At 42.7% G+C, this 16952-nt stretch overlaps 2 protein-coding genes across 4 annotated transcripts; both read right to left on the bottom strand.

Moving 5' to 3' along the window:
* Nucleotides 1-762: 762 nt before the first annotated feature.
* tesca (tescalcin a) lies at nucleotides 763-7364 on the bottom strand. The gene is made up of 8 exons (XM_047591428.1): nucleotides 7213-7364; nucleotides 5923-5992; nucleotides 5589-5669; nucleotides 4508-4647; nucleotides 2659-2720; nucleotides 1596-1703; nucleotides 1460-1507; nucleotides 763-1377 (listed from the first exon to the last, which is right to left on the bottom strand). The coding sequence occupies exons 1-8, from the start codon at nucleotides 7271-7273 to the stop codon at nucleotides 1285-1287; spliced, it is 663 nt and encodes a 220-aa protein (XP_047447384.1). The 5' UTR covers nucleotides 7274-7364; the 3' UTR covers nucleotides 763-1284.
* A 178-nt stretch (nucleotides 7365-7542) lies between these two features.
* On the bottom strand, nucleotides 7543-16638 carry fbxo21 (F-box protein 21). Of its 3 annotated transcripts, none has more exons than XM_047591424.1 (12): nucleotides 16378-16638; nucleotides 15664-15799; nucleotides 14595-14704; nucleotides 13935-14056; nucleotides 12903-13049; nucleotides 11842-11978; nucleotides 11614-11750; nucleotides 11129-11308; nucleotides 10780-10912; nucleotides 10330-10520; nucleotides 9331-9488; nucleotides 7543-8529 (listed from the first exon to the last, which is right to left on the bottom strand). In XM_047591424.1, the coding sequence occupies exons 1-12, from the start codon at nucleotides 16599-16601 to the stop codon at nucleotides 8288-8290; spliced, it is 1917 nt and encodes a 638-aa protein (XP_047447380.1). In that variant the 5' UTR covers nucleotides 16602-16638; the 3' UTR covers nucleotides 7543-8287. The 3 variants fall into 3 exon arrangements, with proteins under 3 accessions (XP_047447380.1, XP_047447381.1, XP_047447383.1); XM_047591425.1 differs by having other exon boundaries at nucleotides 11129-11305; XM_047591427.1 differs by having other exon boundaries at nucleotides 14595-14689.
* Between the last annotated feature and the right edge of the window lie 314 nt (nucleotides 16639-16952).

The raw sequence follows: 16952 nt of genomic DNA, 5'->3' as shown, positions 1-16952 counted from the left end.
TTTAGTTATTCGACGCTATAGGTGACATCTGATTGTGTGAACTAGAGGTCGACTGATATGGAATTTTTAGGACTAATACCATTTTTTTTTTTACATTAGCATTGGCTGATACGTGCTGCCAATTTTTCTGAGCTGATACTTGGAGCCAACACTTCCTTTTCTTCCTCCAATTAACACGATAAAAATGACACAATGATCGACAACCTGCACTATTGGGTTGCCAGAGAGTAACAGTAAAAGTTAGGACTGTTGCTAATGACTGTAATGTGTTGGTGCTGAGCGATAAAGTAAACAGAGCTTTGTTTGGTAACGGTTTAAAAAAGAAAAAGAAAAACTGGGGGAGGGGCAATATATGGGCTGCACGGTCTGCAGCGTCTCCAGCAGCACAGGGCTGTAAAAAAAAATATATATACATATGTATCGGCCGATACTTATACCAGTAAAAAAAAAACGCAAATATTGGCCATCTATCTCACTAGCATCTCTAGTGTGAGCAGCTTGTATCGAGCTTGCCTGAGCATGCAGCACTTGTGATTCCATGGAAGTACGTGGAAATATACGGGTAATTTAGGGGGAGTGGGGAGACGTGATCACACCAGTCTGTTCCCAGGCTATAAATAAGATTTGTTTAATATTGTACACAGACGCACAATGTCCTGCTTTTAATTTGTTATTAATATAATCCAGTGATAACTCTCCGATGTTAGGGGAAAGTAAAAAATGAAATAATGTTCTAATAAAGTAGTGTTTTTTTATTTTTACGGTAGAACAGCAGTGGTTAGCTACACAGAGTCTCAGAGGAAAACATAAATGAAACTATTCTGGAGCTGAAGAGGAATGGTATGTGCCAACAGTGTTGCACTCTGGACGTCAGCCATGACGGATGACCCGTGAATGCCACACTGGGCATGGCCGACTTCATCCAGGAATCCTTCATGTTACAGGGCGGCTACATTACAATGGACAAAGCAGTAGTTTTAGATGCCATTTAACGTAACAGAAGTGTTAACAAACATCGGATATATATGTCAGACCTTTTACAAAACATGAAAACCGAGAAGTTTAGAAGTGACTCTGTGAGAAAACTTCCAACACCAAGCAGCATAGTCTCCATGATTCGTATAAAAAGAAATGTACTTCCATCATTATGTTAATTAGAATTATTCCCCCAATACAAATTATTATTAGTGCATATCAAAAATCTTTGGCTTCATTTCTTTTAGGGACCGTAGAGGCGCCATTTAAAAAAAACAAACATTTCTTTACAAAAAAACCAAAACAACTTCAAGATTTTGATTTCCCGCAACGCATTGTGGTGGTGTCCATATCCAGGAAGCGAATGTGCATCCTGGACTCCATTTCAAGGCCTTTTAAAATCTGTGGACAGATAATAACGCCGTCATATGCAAGAAGCTCAAATTATTTCTGTAAAAAGTTGGAAGTTGAAAAAAGTGCAAACCTGTTCGAAATGCTCAAACGTAATTCCTTCGTAGAATTCATCCGGGGCCTGTGGCGATAAGGAGACACTTTGTGTTACTTTACCGCAAAATGTGCAACTGTGTCCTGACTGGCTCAGTTTCGCCGGCGTCTGTTACCATGTGTGGCACGTTTGTGCTCGCCACCTCCAACATGGCAGCGTCCGCTATGGCCTTGGCAGCCTCCTGCCCGATGGCGCCGCTCTTTGACAGGAGCTCCTCCACCACCTTGGACGAGAACAGAGCAAATAACAGCGATCTTTAAATCCTCGCTGGGTTTGAACAGCGTCGGTCTTGGAACCAAACACTCTGATTAGAATTGGTTTAGAAGCCTTTTCCCAAACTGACTGAAAGTCATGTTAACAATCGGAACAGAGTCAGACTCCGTTCTGTGTTGATGTAAATGTGCAAACATCTCCAACAAGAAGGCTTCTTCTGTGCACCTCCTCCTCTCCAGTGCTTCCAGTAGGTCCAGTGCTTCTGTAAAACGGTTCTGGTTAAATATAGTGGCACATGTAAACACCAGATAGGAAAAGATCACCTCACCTTCGATCGGAATGAGAAAAAACTCTCATGAGCTGAGAAACAGGAAGCTACACTGCAGAACTTTTGTCCTTCCCTCATGACAGTTAGACTCCTACTTAACACAAGCAGTGTTGACATGTGCCTACGACCTCTATGCAGCGTGTCCTTCAGTCCCGTCTCTTCTTTCACTGGCCTCAGCCACGTGTTTATCTGTTTTTGTTGGGTTCTATTTGATTCATCCTGACCACCGTGGAAAATTCACAGAACCTCAGCTACATCCGTAACTGTGGTTTTCTGCCACAGACTCCATGGCTGACGCTACAGTTTCAAGCAAGAGAACGTGGCCTCAGAGAAAAACTTTGGTATGTGTTGAAATACAAAGAAATTTACCTGCAACTGATTGGTTTATTACTTTATTAGTCACCTTATTGGTTTGACGAAGGCCCGAGTTTGATGGACGCCCGTTTATATGAGAAAGCTGACACTGTACCTTTAAATCCTTACACGTTCAAGGAAGGTTTTGCTAATACGAGCTGATAAATAATCTAATTTTACATCAAGACCTCATCTTGTGCATGTATTACGCAACACAAATAAGCAGCCGCTTTCTTCTTCAGAGACGATTAATGCTGTAAAGAAGAGAAGCAGCACGTCTTACCGTCCTGTACTCTGCCAGCGTGATGGTGCCGTCGTTGTCCGTGTCGTGCATGTTGAACAGAACTGGAGGAATGGAACAGAAAAATAAAATAAGTAAATTAGTGGTTGCTGTGATTTCTGAGGACATTTCCATCATCGAATCACAGGATCTCACTAATAGCCCGGAGGAAGTTTTGACTGCAGGACAGTTCATTAATTGGAGCGTCCAGCCAGCGTCTCACAATCACCACCAAATCAAATGAAGCCCTGTTAGCGACATTTACCATCGTTTAACAGCTCGACGAGACTAACAAGGAACAAAAAAATGCCACTTTGAGTCCTCAGCCGGCTTCCGCCGACATTTCCTGTCCGCGGTGTTTCTGTGCAGTCGATAGAAAGTCAGATTCAACGTCTCATCTCTTTCCATAAAGTCCCTGAGGTAGAAATCTATCAGCGTGACTGTAGGCGAGTTGATTTATGGTTCCACAGAGAAAAAGCAGGCGGGAAATAAATATCTTGAAACGAGCATCAACAACAGAAAAACACATTCAGGAGAAATGTGTGTGAACTCAAGCGGAACAGGCCCTGATACGTCCAGCGTCATGTAAAATCATCTGCCTGCAGGTAGAGCTTTGTTTCATTTTTTTCCTGGAGAGCAAACTGCTTTAGGTTTCTATTTTCCTTCAGCTCCATTTATTTATTCTCAGGAAACAATCTCCAGACATGAGGTTTTAAAACTCTTATTTACTCTGCAGGTTTACAGAGTTAAAACCTCTGGTCTTGTTAGTTCACGTTTTATTTTACGGAAATTTGATAAATGTATTAAATATTAACTATTTCCTGTTATCTAACACAAACTGGTCGGCACACCTGTCTCCAGCCTTACAGCAGCAACTTCAACGCCACCAGAGAAAACTATTTACAGTGTGGCCTTTGCTCATATCCAGGAACTAGCCGCTCTGCATATTTTCCATCTTCCTTATCCAATTCAACATCAATCCTTCGACACATTCACAAGTCGTATCTAAGTGGCTCCAACGTGTCTGAGCAGCAGAGGACGAGCTCAAATGTTATCTCGCCATAAACAAAAGCAACAATGGCCTCATGTTGTGTCAGGCATATTCATAATAGTTAAATCTGTGGCTTGAAATCGTGCCGTTCTACTTGTGGCCGTTGTGGCTGTGAAGCACGGATCTCTGCAAGCTTCTGTAATGCAGCAGCTGAGGTGCAGCGAAGGAATTTGTGCAGCCGTGCATCCCCTCGCTGTCTACGTGAGCTCGCTGACTGAAGTAAAGACTCTCGCCTTGTGACTCTTCTCCTGGTGTGTTGCTCTTTAGTCATAGGTGAAGAACAGTTGAAAGAGCAGCGTGTGAAACAGGAGGTGCGTGACCTAGATTCAGATTTTTTCTTTTTAAATCTAGATTCCTGACCTGCAACTCAGCACCGTCAGCAGCATTTAGCAGCTGTTAGATGGGACAGTGCAGCAGGTTTTTCTCTGAGTCCTTCTCCGTGTGCGGCAGATAAAGATCTAATGGCTAATCTGATAGTTAATGTGCATCCTCCTTCTCTCTGTTACCACAGGATGTGTTGTTATCATCACATGATCAGTGACTATTCTACATGGTGCTTAAAGAGTAATGGAGCAGCAGTCACAAACTGACCTAGTCCTTCCATTACCAGGTCTTTATGCTCTAAAATTAGTTCTCAAATAATAATGTAGGAACACAGTGGTATCGCCGATACCAGTGCGACTTTGACCCATTATTGGATCAGAAAGGAAATCAGTGATATCGAACATCACTAGTACAACCCTTAGAGCGTAGTGCTGTTTAAATAAAATAATAAAAAAAAAATGTTGGAAAGCTACTCACAGCGAAGCTTCTCTTTCCGCATGGCCTCCTTCTCCTCCTCCGTCGTTTTCAAGGACGGGGGGCGGAAGTGGGACATGACCATGAGAAACTGCTCAAAGCCGATCTCCTCGAACGAGCCCGCCTCATCCTGATGCTGGTTCCTGGGACACAGTCAAAAGATAAAGGTTAAAAAACGAACAAACAATCAGAAAAAGAAAGAAACCCTGATCCCATCACCTGATCTACTGCTACGAAAACTGAAAGCAAAAAGGAAAATTTAAAAAAAAGTTTGTTTTGCACAGTTTGGTTTGTGCACATGACTTGTGTGCTTGTGAGTCATGTGCACCGACACGTGGGCTTCAAATGTAGACCAAAAAAAATTAAATAAAAATCATTTTGTGAAGTTAATAGTTGGATCACACATTTTATTTTCAGAAACTGCCTTTAAGTTCTCTCAGGGTGACGACTGAACTCGTATCGTGTCTTTATCTGCACAAATTTTTTTTAAAAAACTTTAAAACTTTAAAAATTCTTGCCCCTCCAAACTTAAAACCGAGGCTAATCCATAATTCTTTCACAGTAAGCGGCGTTTTCTGTGAGCGGAGAAACAGATCCTTTAAAAGAACAGAACCACTCCTCAGCTCGGCCTTATCTGAGTTAGCCCTTTCTTTTTGTTTCCAGCCTTTGCGCTGAGCTAACCGACTGTTTTCAGTCACTTCTTAAGTGGCCTGTAGCTGTTTGCTGATCATTTTCAAAGTGCTTTGTTTACATGGTGCAGTGCAACGTGTTTGTCTAACATTGAGGGCCAGCTCAGGATCACTGGCATGTGGAGCCCTTAGAGGAAAACCAATTTAACCACGGCTGGCCACATCTTCTCGCAAATAACGATTTATCAGGATGTCGACTGACTGAGAACACGCAGAAAGCAGAAGGGAAATCTCAGAGCTTAAATGCAGCCGCGGTGCACAGCAGATCACTTTAATATTAATTTATGAGAGTTGTGATTGTTCAGACAAACCAAAGTGTTTCTGCTACAATCAAGTGAGACGGCCTTTAGCCTCAGAGACGGGGACAGAACGTGGAGCCACTCGAGCGAACCGACCTTTTGTCAAAGAAGGCCCCGATGATTTGCTTTTTGATGGGGTTGTTGGCGAGGGCCGGTATGCTTTCCAAGCTTTCTTTGCTGCAGGGCGACAGGAGAAGGTCCATTATCATCAAACAGATCAGAGCAGAGCTAACACACAATAATCAGCCCGTCTACAGGAAGCTGCACGCGCAGAATCTCTGGGAAACTGACGAGCGTAAACATTTGTTCCCAGTTTAATGACACTACGAGCACTGTGAGGCAGATCTGATGCATACGAGAAATACCCACAATCCATCACTCCAGCTATAATACACATACATATGTGTTATCATCTTTAATGGTGGTTTACCTTATGGTCTCCTCGTTTCCACTCAGGTGCTGAAATCTCTTGTGGAGGTTGGTGATTTGCTCCAGTGAAACTAAAGAAGCACAAGACACCGAGCCGTGTTAGTGACGCGCTGCAATTAAGCTGAGATGAACAATTAGAAGTCGATTTGTGTTTATTACTGTTTATTTTTTACATGCGATAAACTCTGTTATTGAGGACAGATGAGGTGCAACTCTGGCATCAGTCTAATGGCAGAGCAATCACACCCTTTCAATCTGCTCCCTGAATCATTAACCCGCCGTGTGGACAAGCGGCCTCACGCTGAAAGGTTTAAATGTCGTTCTGCCAGGATCACATCTGAGACCTGTGACGTTTTCGATTGTTTCGGTAAACATTGTTTAGCTACTGCAAAATGCATGTTTGCAGCAGCTGCTTCTGTTGCTGCACTCAGACCTCGGCGCCACATAGAAACACATATGTAGGACAAAATCTTCAGCTGATGGTTGTTACGATATTTACATTTTCTTGTATATATCTTTTATTACTTTAAGGGTAGTTTTTCTGTTCATAAGTGTCATTCAAACGTCTGTGTTTTTGTTTCCCTTTAAGCCGGCGGTTCTCTGCAAAATTTCCTTGAGTTCTCATTATGACAATAAAGACTCTTGATTCTTGATTTATTCTGCAGAATGAACCAACAGTTGACCTCTCTCGTTGTCTGTGTTCTATTCACAGTTGTGCAATGAAGCATTTTCACAAAATGTACAGGACAAATAAATCCATAAAAGTGTCTCACTGAGGAGGTCAAAGCCCCACCTTGAGGAAACTGGGGCAATAAAGGAGTTCAAAGTCTCATCCATATAGTATCCATAAAGCTGGACTCAGACTTCTGCATACCACCGCATGTACCAGTTTCACATCAGGATCCTTCCGTTTCTTTAAATAGATCTGTTCACTTCTGTTGTTTCAGATCCGTGTTTAACTTTGCAAAGTGGTAATAGTTAAGTCCTGCAACACAGTTAAAGTCAGAGTGACTCAGTGTGGATTCATCATCTCGTGTATTTCGAGTTAATTTCCATATTTATCTTGTTTACAGATCATTTTAAACTTTTGATTCCCTGACCTGAACACTAATAAATACTCAACCAACTAGTTTTAACTGTACGATCAGCACCTCTATCACACTTTAATCTCTAATTTCTTAACAGCGTTTGCGCCTTGAAATTGAACCATTTAACACAAACCTTCACCGAGTCAACAAGAACATACTCCCGAATACAAAACAAACGTGTCCACTATCCTCTCCCTACTTACATCCAGTTTTTTCCACCAGATCTTGGTACTTGTGCTCGGAGCGCGTCTGCGTAGCTCCCATACCTGCTGCTCCACCGGTGCGTCAGGGCGCATAACCGAGTCGGACTGGCTCAACTTTTCTGCGCTCGTCGCCGCTTTAAATCGCGCTTCTACTGGCGGCTCGGCGCAACTGTAGCCTCCTGCTGGCACCCTCAAGGTCCTAAATCCACACAGTTTCTGCAGAAACACTTTGGAGATACTAACCACGAGTGGCTCCAGACAAAGAAATGTACACGCACCCATTTGGATCAGTGCGTAAAAAAAGAAAAAAAGGAAATCAGAGAGAAAGTGTTAAAACTTGAAACGCTTTATTCTTTTGTTTGGTTTCCTCACACCTCAGAGTCACTTCTGTTTCAAGTCACTGGTGTTTCTACTGGTTCCTCTTGTTGTTCCATGAATGACCGATGAGCCATGGCATCCGCTTCTCTCGTAAATATACAGAAATAAATCAAGACGCTCTAGAAACGTGAAAGTTAGACTTTCATAAGTGCGTTAAAAGAAGGAGAATTAAAAGTAAAACTTAATGTACAAAGTCTTTTTGTGTGTGTGTATGTGTGTGTGTGTGGCACTGTTCCTGGGGTTTAGGGTTTCTGCTTGTAGACTGGTGCTGGATGCAGGGGGTTCTGGGTACAGGAGCATTCCTTGGTTTTTAGGTAGAGGGGGATTTACAGCACCTGGATACTCATCCCGAATTTATTCATCCACTTAACTGTTTCCTCCAAATCTGGATTTCATTTGTTTTGTATCGTTGTATAACACTGACATTAAACACTTCTCTTTTCCCAAACTAAACCCTGTGATATTACGATATTAAGATGTTGTTGAGCATCATTCAATAGTTTGAAATACACTGTGGTATTTGATATCAAAACACAATCTTTTCCTTTTTGTAACAGAAAAAACTCCCTCCCTGTTACACACGGACTGTTTTTGAGTATAAGTGTAACAGAGGAACAGCTAAGTGGCTTGTGAACTGAGAATGGGTGACCAGTAATATGCTAGCCCGGGTTGGCAGAGTGCTGGACATGGCTACTTGCTACATGGACATGGCCTGGTGGTTGTTTTGGTCTGCGGCAGGAGCCTGATCTTGGGCCCCGGAGGCGGGGGTCAGTCTCTGATAGAGCTCCTGCACCGCGCGCAGGGTTTCGCTCATGTCCTCGGGGTATCGTGTCTGCAGTTCCTCATTGGCAACGTAATGGGTGTCGGAGAACTCGGAGAAGTACCGGCCCACCTCCGGGTGGCCGATCTCCAGGGGCGCCGAGTGTGGCTCCAGGTTCTCTGAGGAGCAAATCAGTGGTGATAACTTTAACTAGAAATACGCACATAAAAACCAGCTCATGCACACGCATCAAAGCATTTCAAGAAAATGTCATGTGTAATTTATTCAGGCGTCACAGCTTCGTGTCTGACTAGTAGCTGCAAAACAGAGACAGAAGCAGATGGGAGCAGAGGAACTGATCGATACCACCTCAGAGACCAGAGAGACGGTGGAGAGGGTGCAGATAAGACGTTCAAACAATGGAAGCTGTGCAGTAGCAACATACACGAATATATGGGTGAGGCTTTTAGGGAGAAACTTTCTTATGAAACGTCAAAAACTTGGATGAGCCGAGGAGTAATGCATCCAGATCTGAGTGAGACCGTTTTAGTTTTCAGTTATTTGCCTAATTACTCAACTGTTTTATTCAGTTTGTACAAAGCGAGTAGTTTTTGTGCAATTATATCGAATTAAATTAAATAGATGCTAATTGAAATTAAGGAACTTTACTGCTGATTAGACATTAGACAACAGTATTTTGTGCATGCAGACTATAACCAATCAAAGTCATATCCTAAGGATTTTAGGCTTGTGACCCTCCACCATCTTTGCATAATCTCAAACTTTGAAAGGTGTAATAACAAACTTCTTAGCATGATATATTTTCCTGTACATATGAAAGAGTATTTCCCTTGATTTGCAGCTGATTCGTGTCCATAAGGAAAATGATTTTAAACAGGACATTTATCAAACATACATTATGTTTTTAGTCACACAATCCATTAATAACTTTTTTTTTTGCTGGTGGGCTTGATCCGTACCCTGTGCTGCGTAGCGGCATGTTCCATCCTGTACCAGGACGTTGTAGAAAGGCTGGTTGGCCCCACTGGACAGCTGGTGGACCCTCATGGTGGTGATCCACTCCTGGCTCATGGTGCATTTGGGGTCCCAGCCGTAGATTACACAGTTATACCCAGACCTGGTAGAGGAGGTGAGATGAGATAAGATTGTAGAGGAGCTGCATCGCAGCAGTGACATACAGTACTGGAACTGTTCCAGACAAAGATTTAGAAATGGTGGCTACAGAAAGCACACGGCATAATCAGGAACCACGGCCACCACGTACACAGACAGTACAGGAGCCTGGCTGCACAAAAAGTCTGAAGGACAGTTTCCACCACCAATAGACTATTTTCTGGAGCACTGGACATGCACCCTGTCTGCCGGGACACAACAATGTGCAGCATGACTGCCAATCCTATTTATCACTTTTATAAATATGCCCATAAATTCTGTAATACTTGTGCTCAAATTGTGCTGTTAACTAGAGATCGACTGACACATCAGCACTTTTTTACTGGTATTGGCATCGTATTATTGGCATCATATCTTTCCACATGGCGAGATTTACATTCAGAAGCACCCCAGGCAGCCCTGTGCTGATGGAGACAGTGCGGACGCGTGCAGCCCATACATTGTCCGTCACCACTAACACGGTGGGTGCAGCTGGAAATGGGAAAATGCTTGTGCTCTACCTCTTTTAACTGTTTTTTGTATACATGATAGAGTTAAATATGTTATGAGTTCAACAAATTTCTATGTTTTTGCTTAAATTGAGACCTTAGAGGGAGAAAAAGCAGTATCGGCTCCAAATATTGGCTCAGAAACATTGGCAGCGGTAAAGACGGTACTGGCCCTAAAAAATGCCTATCACTCGACCTCTACTTTTAATCCTGTGTAAACCCTGCACTTGACCAATATTCCTGAATGTGAATCTGGAGTCTTGTAAGATTTTAAGGCCCAAACCCAGAGTGACCCACCTCTTGTGTTTCATAATAAGGCCGACTGAGTACTGGACCTCCAGGTGTTCTGGAGCACTGCGCCGCTTCACCTCAGGAGTTGAGGGATGCTTCTTGTGCTGGATGTGCTCCAGCGTGTGCTGCACCAGGTACCCCACTGCCCCGTGCTGGGACGGATCCAGCGCCTGAATGTGCTGCAGGATGTCTAGCACCTGTGGCCCAGAACAAACATCAATGCACAATGTGGCTGGGTGAAATATGCGACCTCTGCATGCACTTATCCTCTTAAGCACTATCACAGCGGGTTACATATTAAGCTACTGTGCCAGAGAATAAAATGGAGCTTTATACTGACTGGGACAGAATTCAACTAAAGAATCTAAAACAACAAAGCTTCGCTGGCATTTGAGTTTATTAACACTGTTGGGCCCAAATCTGATTTCTTCTTAACAACAGGTGGTGTATCCTGACCTTTTCTGGCCAGATTCCCAGGTGGAAGTAAAGGCGTGCCTGCAGCAGCAAGTACTGCACGTTATCTGGGTTAATAGTGAGGTAAAGGTCCAGCGAGTCTCTCAGCAGCTGGTAGGATTTCTCGTTGCCCTCCCTGAAAGAAAGCACACGGCACATGTGAGGTCATTCACTGGAGGATTGCATTCTTCCATTCATTTAATTCCATCCATCCAGCAAATCTTAAGTCAGTTGTGATCTGTGAGAAACTAAAAAAAGACCCATTCTAGTCCCAGTAACTTGGAGAAAAATGCTTTTCATGGGTTTAAATTCCAAACCTTTGACCCTCCTCCATTCCTCCAGACGCTCTTACCCTCTTTTGCCGATGTTGAGCAGGTTTCCCACCATCCTGAGCAGCACCTCCGTGGTGCTGATGGCACTGTAGTAATCTGCCGTCACCTGGTGGCCGATGAGGTACTCGCACTCCTTGGCGGTCAGCTGCTTGCCTTTACCGAAGGCGTCGATGTAGACAAAGTCGTAGATGTCCTCACTGCTGCAGAAACAACGTTTAAGGAGGCTACTGTGAAAACGCATGCGTCGGCCGTAGCCTCTCGACATCTTTAAAATGATTTAACTGCTCTACATTAGCTGCTTCTTCACACCTCCGCCCTGCAGCTGTCGCCTTATACACTTTACGTCTATTTCTCTGGTGAAAAGACCATTCGCATTCAAATTCAGTTCAGTCAAATTAAAAAAATAAAATAAGAACTGTATCCACTTCACAAGAAACAATCATTCTAAGCAGGACTGGAACTGAGCAGAATTACAAAAATAAATCTAAGAGATTTCAAGTCACACCCTCTCGGTTTCTGGCACCAGCGCAGCAGGAAGTGATTGGGAAAGTTGACAGGATCCAGCCGAACTCCCAGCTTCCGGGCCAGTGTCATGTAGAGGACAGAGAGGCTTATGGGGATGCCTGTACGGCGTAGTAGCACCTGAACAAAAAAATAAATAAAAAATGAACACCATTATATATGTAAAATAAGCTTAGAATTTAAAGAACAGATCATTTTCTGCAGGATCTACCTGGTGGATGTAAGAGTTGAGGGGGTTGTAATAGTCACACTCGTTGCCTTTGTACTGAAGCTGTTCATACAACACAGAGTTGAGGGCACACACCACCTGCCTCTGGAGCTCAAAGTCCTCCACCACAGAACAGTGACCTGCACCACACACAAGAAAAGAAACTACATCAGAACTATTTTTTTTTAAATGCATTTTGGATTTTGTGCAAGCAGATTTAGATGAGTTGTATTTCTTGGACGTTTTCTGAATACAGTGGAAGTGGAAGCCCAGGATTTCTTCATTAATTTGGATCTCCATTAGCTTTGACTGAGGCCATCGCTGTTCTTCCTGGAGTCCACACACACAACACAGTTCTGCAGTACTCAATTACCCAGAACACACCACACAATAAAACAACAACTAAACAACACCTCACAATGATGTACAAAACAAAACTAAAGGAGAAAAAAGAAAAGCATACATATAGTAGGTGCAGTACAGGACCTAGTTCCAGTGAGCAGTAACACCAGAATGTAGTTCTTTACATAATTCATAAATGGTCAGATGGTCAGTGATATGTCTACTTATATTTGAAGTGACTCCAGTATATTAAATTTATAGTTTGGATCTCATAAAACCATTTAGACTTACATTGATTAATTGTATATAATGGCCTAAACTAAACATTAACAGACACAGAGAGCTGTTTTGTTAAATGCATTTTCAATGATTCTTTAAAACAATATTTGTTATTTTCTTGTCTGATACTTCCAGGCAGGTTGTTCCATATCACCATAACTCTATAAATGACAGTATTTTTCATCTTGTTTGCTTTAACTTTAGGTAAAGTGAATCTACCTTCCGTGCCTGGTGTTGTATCCATGTTCATCAGAACTAAAAGACAGATGTAAAATGTCATCGGTAAATATTACGTATAACAATGGACCGAGACTACTTCCCTGTGGAACTCCACGATTAATTAATTTAGGGCTTAACTGTCTGGTGCTGATAAAACTTTGAGAATAACTAACTGGGAGAGAAAGAAAAAAAAAAGATATCTTTGCGAGTCTTGACAGCCCTACCCTGAGCGATGCGCAGGCTGGGGTGAGACGGGTTTTTGATCCTCAGCATCTTCTTCACTTTTTCTGCGATCTCATCCAATTGGGCCGATATGTTTTCCAGCGTGACGTCAGCCAGTGGGTTACAGTACTGATCCACCAGCACGGCTCCTGAAGACGTAGAGACCGAGACCAAGAGAAGGAAAGAACGAGGAAAAAGTTTAATGAACAAAAATGATAATTCTCTTATCACAACAAAATCTATTATTGGTAAACCCAACCACAGGGCTGGGTGGTACACCGGTTCATAACAAATACCGGTATTTGTTTCCAGTGTCCATAAGGAAGTGCCGTGAGACACCTTTTCAGACACATGGTGCTTGTGCCAAAGGAACGTGCCGTGTCGGTTGTTTGTTGTTTGTTTTTTAGGGTGACCAGACGAGGATGATCCCCATTTTGCATGACCTGTTCCCGAAAATGTTCCCAATTTTAGCTTTTTATGATGTCGCACACAGACTGTAGTTATTACGGTAGTCGGTCACGCTGCTATGTACATTACAGACATAGCAGTTTTAATATGTTTAAATATATGTCAAAACAAATGAAACCATAATTGCCCTATTCATTCATTTTATCTTGATAACATTTAACTTCTTCCTTTTTTTTTTATATATCTCTGAGTTGTAAATGATTTCCTCATCATTAGTCTGTGCGAACACCATGCAAACCTGTTTTACTACTAGTGTGGGATTATTCTACAATATTTACTCATCATCACAGTAAAATAGTCCATCCTCAGTCAATCTACTGCATTAATTCCTCTCTCAACCAGTAGAAAGCGTTGTGAATGTGATTATGCACGAAAAAAGAAGAAGTTACCTGGGATGAGTTCGGAAACATCTTCAAGAAACTCTGCAACTCTCGTTTGAATAAACCATGAAACTCATGACCGAGAACCTCCACAGACCCTTTGGGACTATTTTGTTTTGCATCCACATCCCCCGCTAAGTTGGAAACTCTAATCTGAATTATGAATGAGAGGTGCGGATGCCTCACCTTCCAGAGCCGACTGCAGCTCTGCAGGCTGCTCCAGGAAGGTCTTCAGGCTCCTCAGGATGTTCTGCTGCCTCAGGAAGTAAAGGATTTTCTTTGCATAGTACTTCAGTGTCAAGCTTTTCCTGAAAAACAGCAGAGGGGAATAAACGGGTAAAGTATTGCTGCTATAACTGAAACCATCTGTGAACTCATAACTTAAACATAACGACTCACTAAAGAGCTAAAGATGCTTCACTGAGCTTCATGAGTTTGTACAAGAGATAAATTCCTGTTCCCTGGGGACTAGTTTAACGTTTTATGATCATCATCTTTCTAAAGCAACAAGGCCTTTTGTCCTATTTGCACAGAATTAGTTTTACCTGAGGACGTCCTGGGATTCATATATTACCACCTACGTCTGTGTTTCATGTGGCGCATTCAAGACAAACTGTGTTTTGTGGTTGTGATGCATGTAATGGCCTTGTTGAAGACCTATAATGTAGATTATATTTTTTTCTCCTACTGCTTTTTACTGGGCATCTTTCAGAGCTGCAACAAAATGTTGTGATCTGCAGTGACAATAAAGATTGTTCTGTAACCACGGGGTCTAAGAGACGATCAATACGGAATAAAATGCCAGTTTGAAGCGGTTACTGAGGTCTCACTACACTTTGCTCTCACCTCTTGTCGGAGTTGAGTATGAAGAGGAGCTCGTCTTCGCAGAAGTGCTCCGGCATCCCAAGTGACTCGATCTCTGCAAAGCTGTCTCCCAGCACCTGGCCAACGCAAGGCTGAGTTACAGATGCTGGGGTTAGTTTGAGGACATTTAAAAGCATTTAATATTCAACAGGGAGGAGGAGGGGATAAAACACTTCTCTGATTAAACTAATGTATAGAATAGAATACGTTTGTTGTTCTTGTAACATGTACAAGGAAATTAGGTGCAGTCATTCAGTGCAAAAGTTATAAAATGTGATAATAGTTATTAAACAGACAGACTTAAAGCATATTGAACAAGTCCTGCACATCTCTTGCATGCTCCAGTGTTGCCAGATATATGATAATTATCATATTTATAAGATATAAAAGTGCAAATAAACAACAGTTTGCAATTTGACTGACAATAAATAAAGTGTTTACTATTGCTATTAGTCATCATCTGTCATTTCCTCTAGTATAAATTATGTTATAGTTCCTGTTAATAATCGACTTCCTTTTAATGCACAACTCCATTTGTATAATATGTTCATAGTACCTCAATCAGTCATTGTGTATATTTTACTCAGTCACCTGCATATATGGTCTCACCTGTGAATAGGTTTTCATCTGTAAATAATGTCCACATGCTATAAAAACAACCTGTACCATATCTCTTTTATACCACAACTACTACTTATGCTACATGGACTTACAGTTTATTGCACTTCTGCATAGATGCCAAACTGCATTTTTTTGCTCTGTACCTGAACATGTGGAATGACAATAACGTTGAATCTAAACTAAAATTGCAGTTCTGTGCACATGTCACAGCCTGTATTCGCTAGTCCACTGTCCTAGTGTGTGTGTTTTAGTACATTCAACAGTTTGAGTTAAAACAAGATCATTCCAAAGCAACACTACAATATTTCTTCATTTCCAATATGGCAACACTGGTGTGGATTGTCCTTAAAAGCAAATTCTGCTGCAAATCTCCCCACGGGTGGGATAAAATAAAAGGATCATCTCATCTGATGAGACACTGACGACTTACAACTTCTGTGAAGAATCTCTTGGAGATGGATTCCACGGTCCTCCGTATCTGTATGCCCACTCGGTGGCGCGTCCTGTATTCCCTGAGCCAGTCACAGCTCTCGTTCTGACGGTAAAACCTCTGCAGCCTCGGCCATCTGTTGATGAGAGCAGAACCACCGTGTTATTCCTCACCAAACGCCGTGGGGGAGACTCCAGAAACGAGCTCCCAGCAGCCCAGTCGCCTCCAGAGCGGCACCATCCACCTTCCTGCAGATGCAGACGTAGTTTTACCCTTTGCTGAGTGAAAAAGAGTGAAGCTCACAGCCAAGTCACTCAGTCAGGGAGGAGGTGGAGGAGGAGGAGGAGGAGGAGGAGGGCTCAGCTTTATGCCAAGAGAAAAGCTGCATTAACAGCCTATAGGTGCAACATTCAAGGTCACACCACTTGCATTTTTTGGGATGCTTCGAGTAAAATAGTTAAATTTTTTGAGGGATTTTATAAAATAAATAAATAATAACGTTTATATGTGTATTTTTTTCCCTCCCCACAGTCCACAGAGCGGCCTGGCGTAATGATGCATTTGGTGCATCAGCAAGATGTCACCGTCCTGACAGCCCCTGTGTCTTCGCAGCAAACGAACGCACCATCACACAGACTTAACGGCGCACTGAAAATAACACGCACGGTCCAAAACACCAAAAGCCACAACTGCGACGAGAGAAATCATAGCAACCTGAGTTTGTACTGGTGTCCCCAGACCTTGCCCCTTCCATGGCAGACGTCGTGTAGCCGTTTGCAGCAGCAGGACACGTTACAAATGTCGACGTGTTGGAGGACGGGGAAGCACAGGATGTATTCGAGCAGCTCGGTTGGCAGGTCGGTTAGTTTTTTCGTCTGGGGGTCGGAAATAGTCCCATTTAGACTCGGTTGCCCCTCTCCGGCTACCGACGTCGCCATCTTTACTGTTTACCCCGATTACCTCATCGCTTAGGCGCCGCCCCTTTATGGCGCAGGGGGCCGGGCTATGGGCGGGGCGTGTTGTATGCAGAGCGCTGCGATTGGCGGTTTGGGTAAAAGGGAGGGGTGGAAAGGGTGCTGTCTTCATGATCCTCGGAAATCCAGAATTTTAAAACTTCAAACAGGGATCAAAACTGTCAGTTGCCTTAAATTTGACTCTAAGATGTAAGAAAATTATGAAAAATATTGTTACTATTTTGCTTTCTCCATTTCATGACTTCTGTGTTAATCGTTTAACCAATAATGCATCCGACTGACTACAATTTTGTACATTTTAACACATACTGTTTA

This window comes from Mugil cephalus, chromosome 8 (genome assembly GCF_022458985.1).
Source record: "Mugil cephalus isolate CIBA_MC_2020 chromosome 8, CIBA_Mcephalus_1.1, whole genome shotgun sequence".
In the NCBI taxonomy this organism is placed as follows: Eukaryota; Metazoa; Chordata; class Actinopteri; order Mugiliformes; family Mugilidae; genus Mugil; species Mugil cephalus.
The sequence above is the reverse complement of the archived record's forward strand: the minus strand, read 5'-3'. Positions and strand labels throughout refer to the sequence as shown.

Coding starts and splice junctions, on each gene's coding strand:
- fbxo21 (XM_047591424.1), bottom strand. CDS start 16,601: ATGGCGACGTCGGTAGCCGGAGAGGGGCAACCGAGTCTAAATGGGACT. Junction 14,705..15,663: donor AGAGATTCTTCACAGAAGTT/GTAAGTCGTCAG, acceptor TCTGTAACTCAG/CCTTGCGTTGGCCAGGTGCT. Junction 13,050..13,934: donor GCTGCAGTCGGCTCTGGAAG/GTGAGGCATCCG, acceptor CTACGTCTTCAG/GAGCCGTGCTGGTGGATCAG.
- tesca (XM_047591428.1), bottom strand. CDS start 7,273: ATGGGAGCTACGCAGACGCGCTCCGAGCACAAGTACCAAGATCTGGTG. Junction 4,648..5,588: donor GGGGCCTTCTTTGACAAAAG/GTCGGTTCGCTC, acceptor ACTGTGTCCCAG/GAACCAGCATCAGGATGAGG. Junction 1,378..1,459: donor CGTTTGAGCATTTCGAACAG/GTTTGCACTTTT, acceptor ATCTGTCCACAG/ATTTTAAAAGGCCTTGAAAT.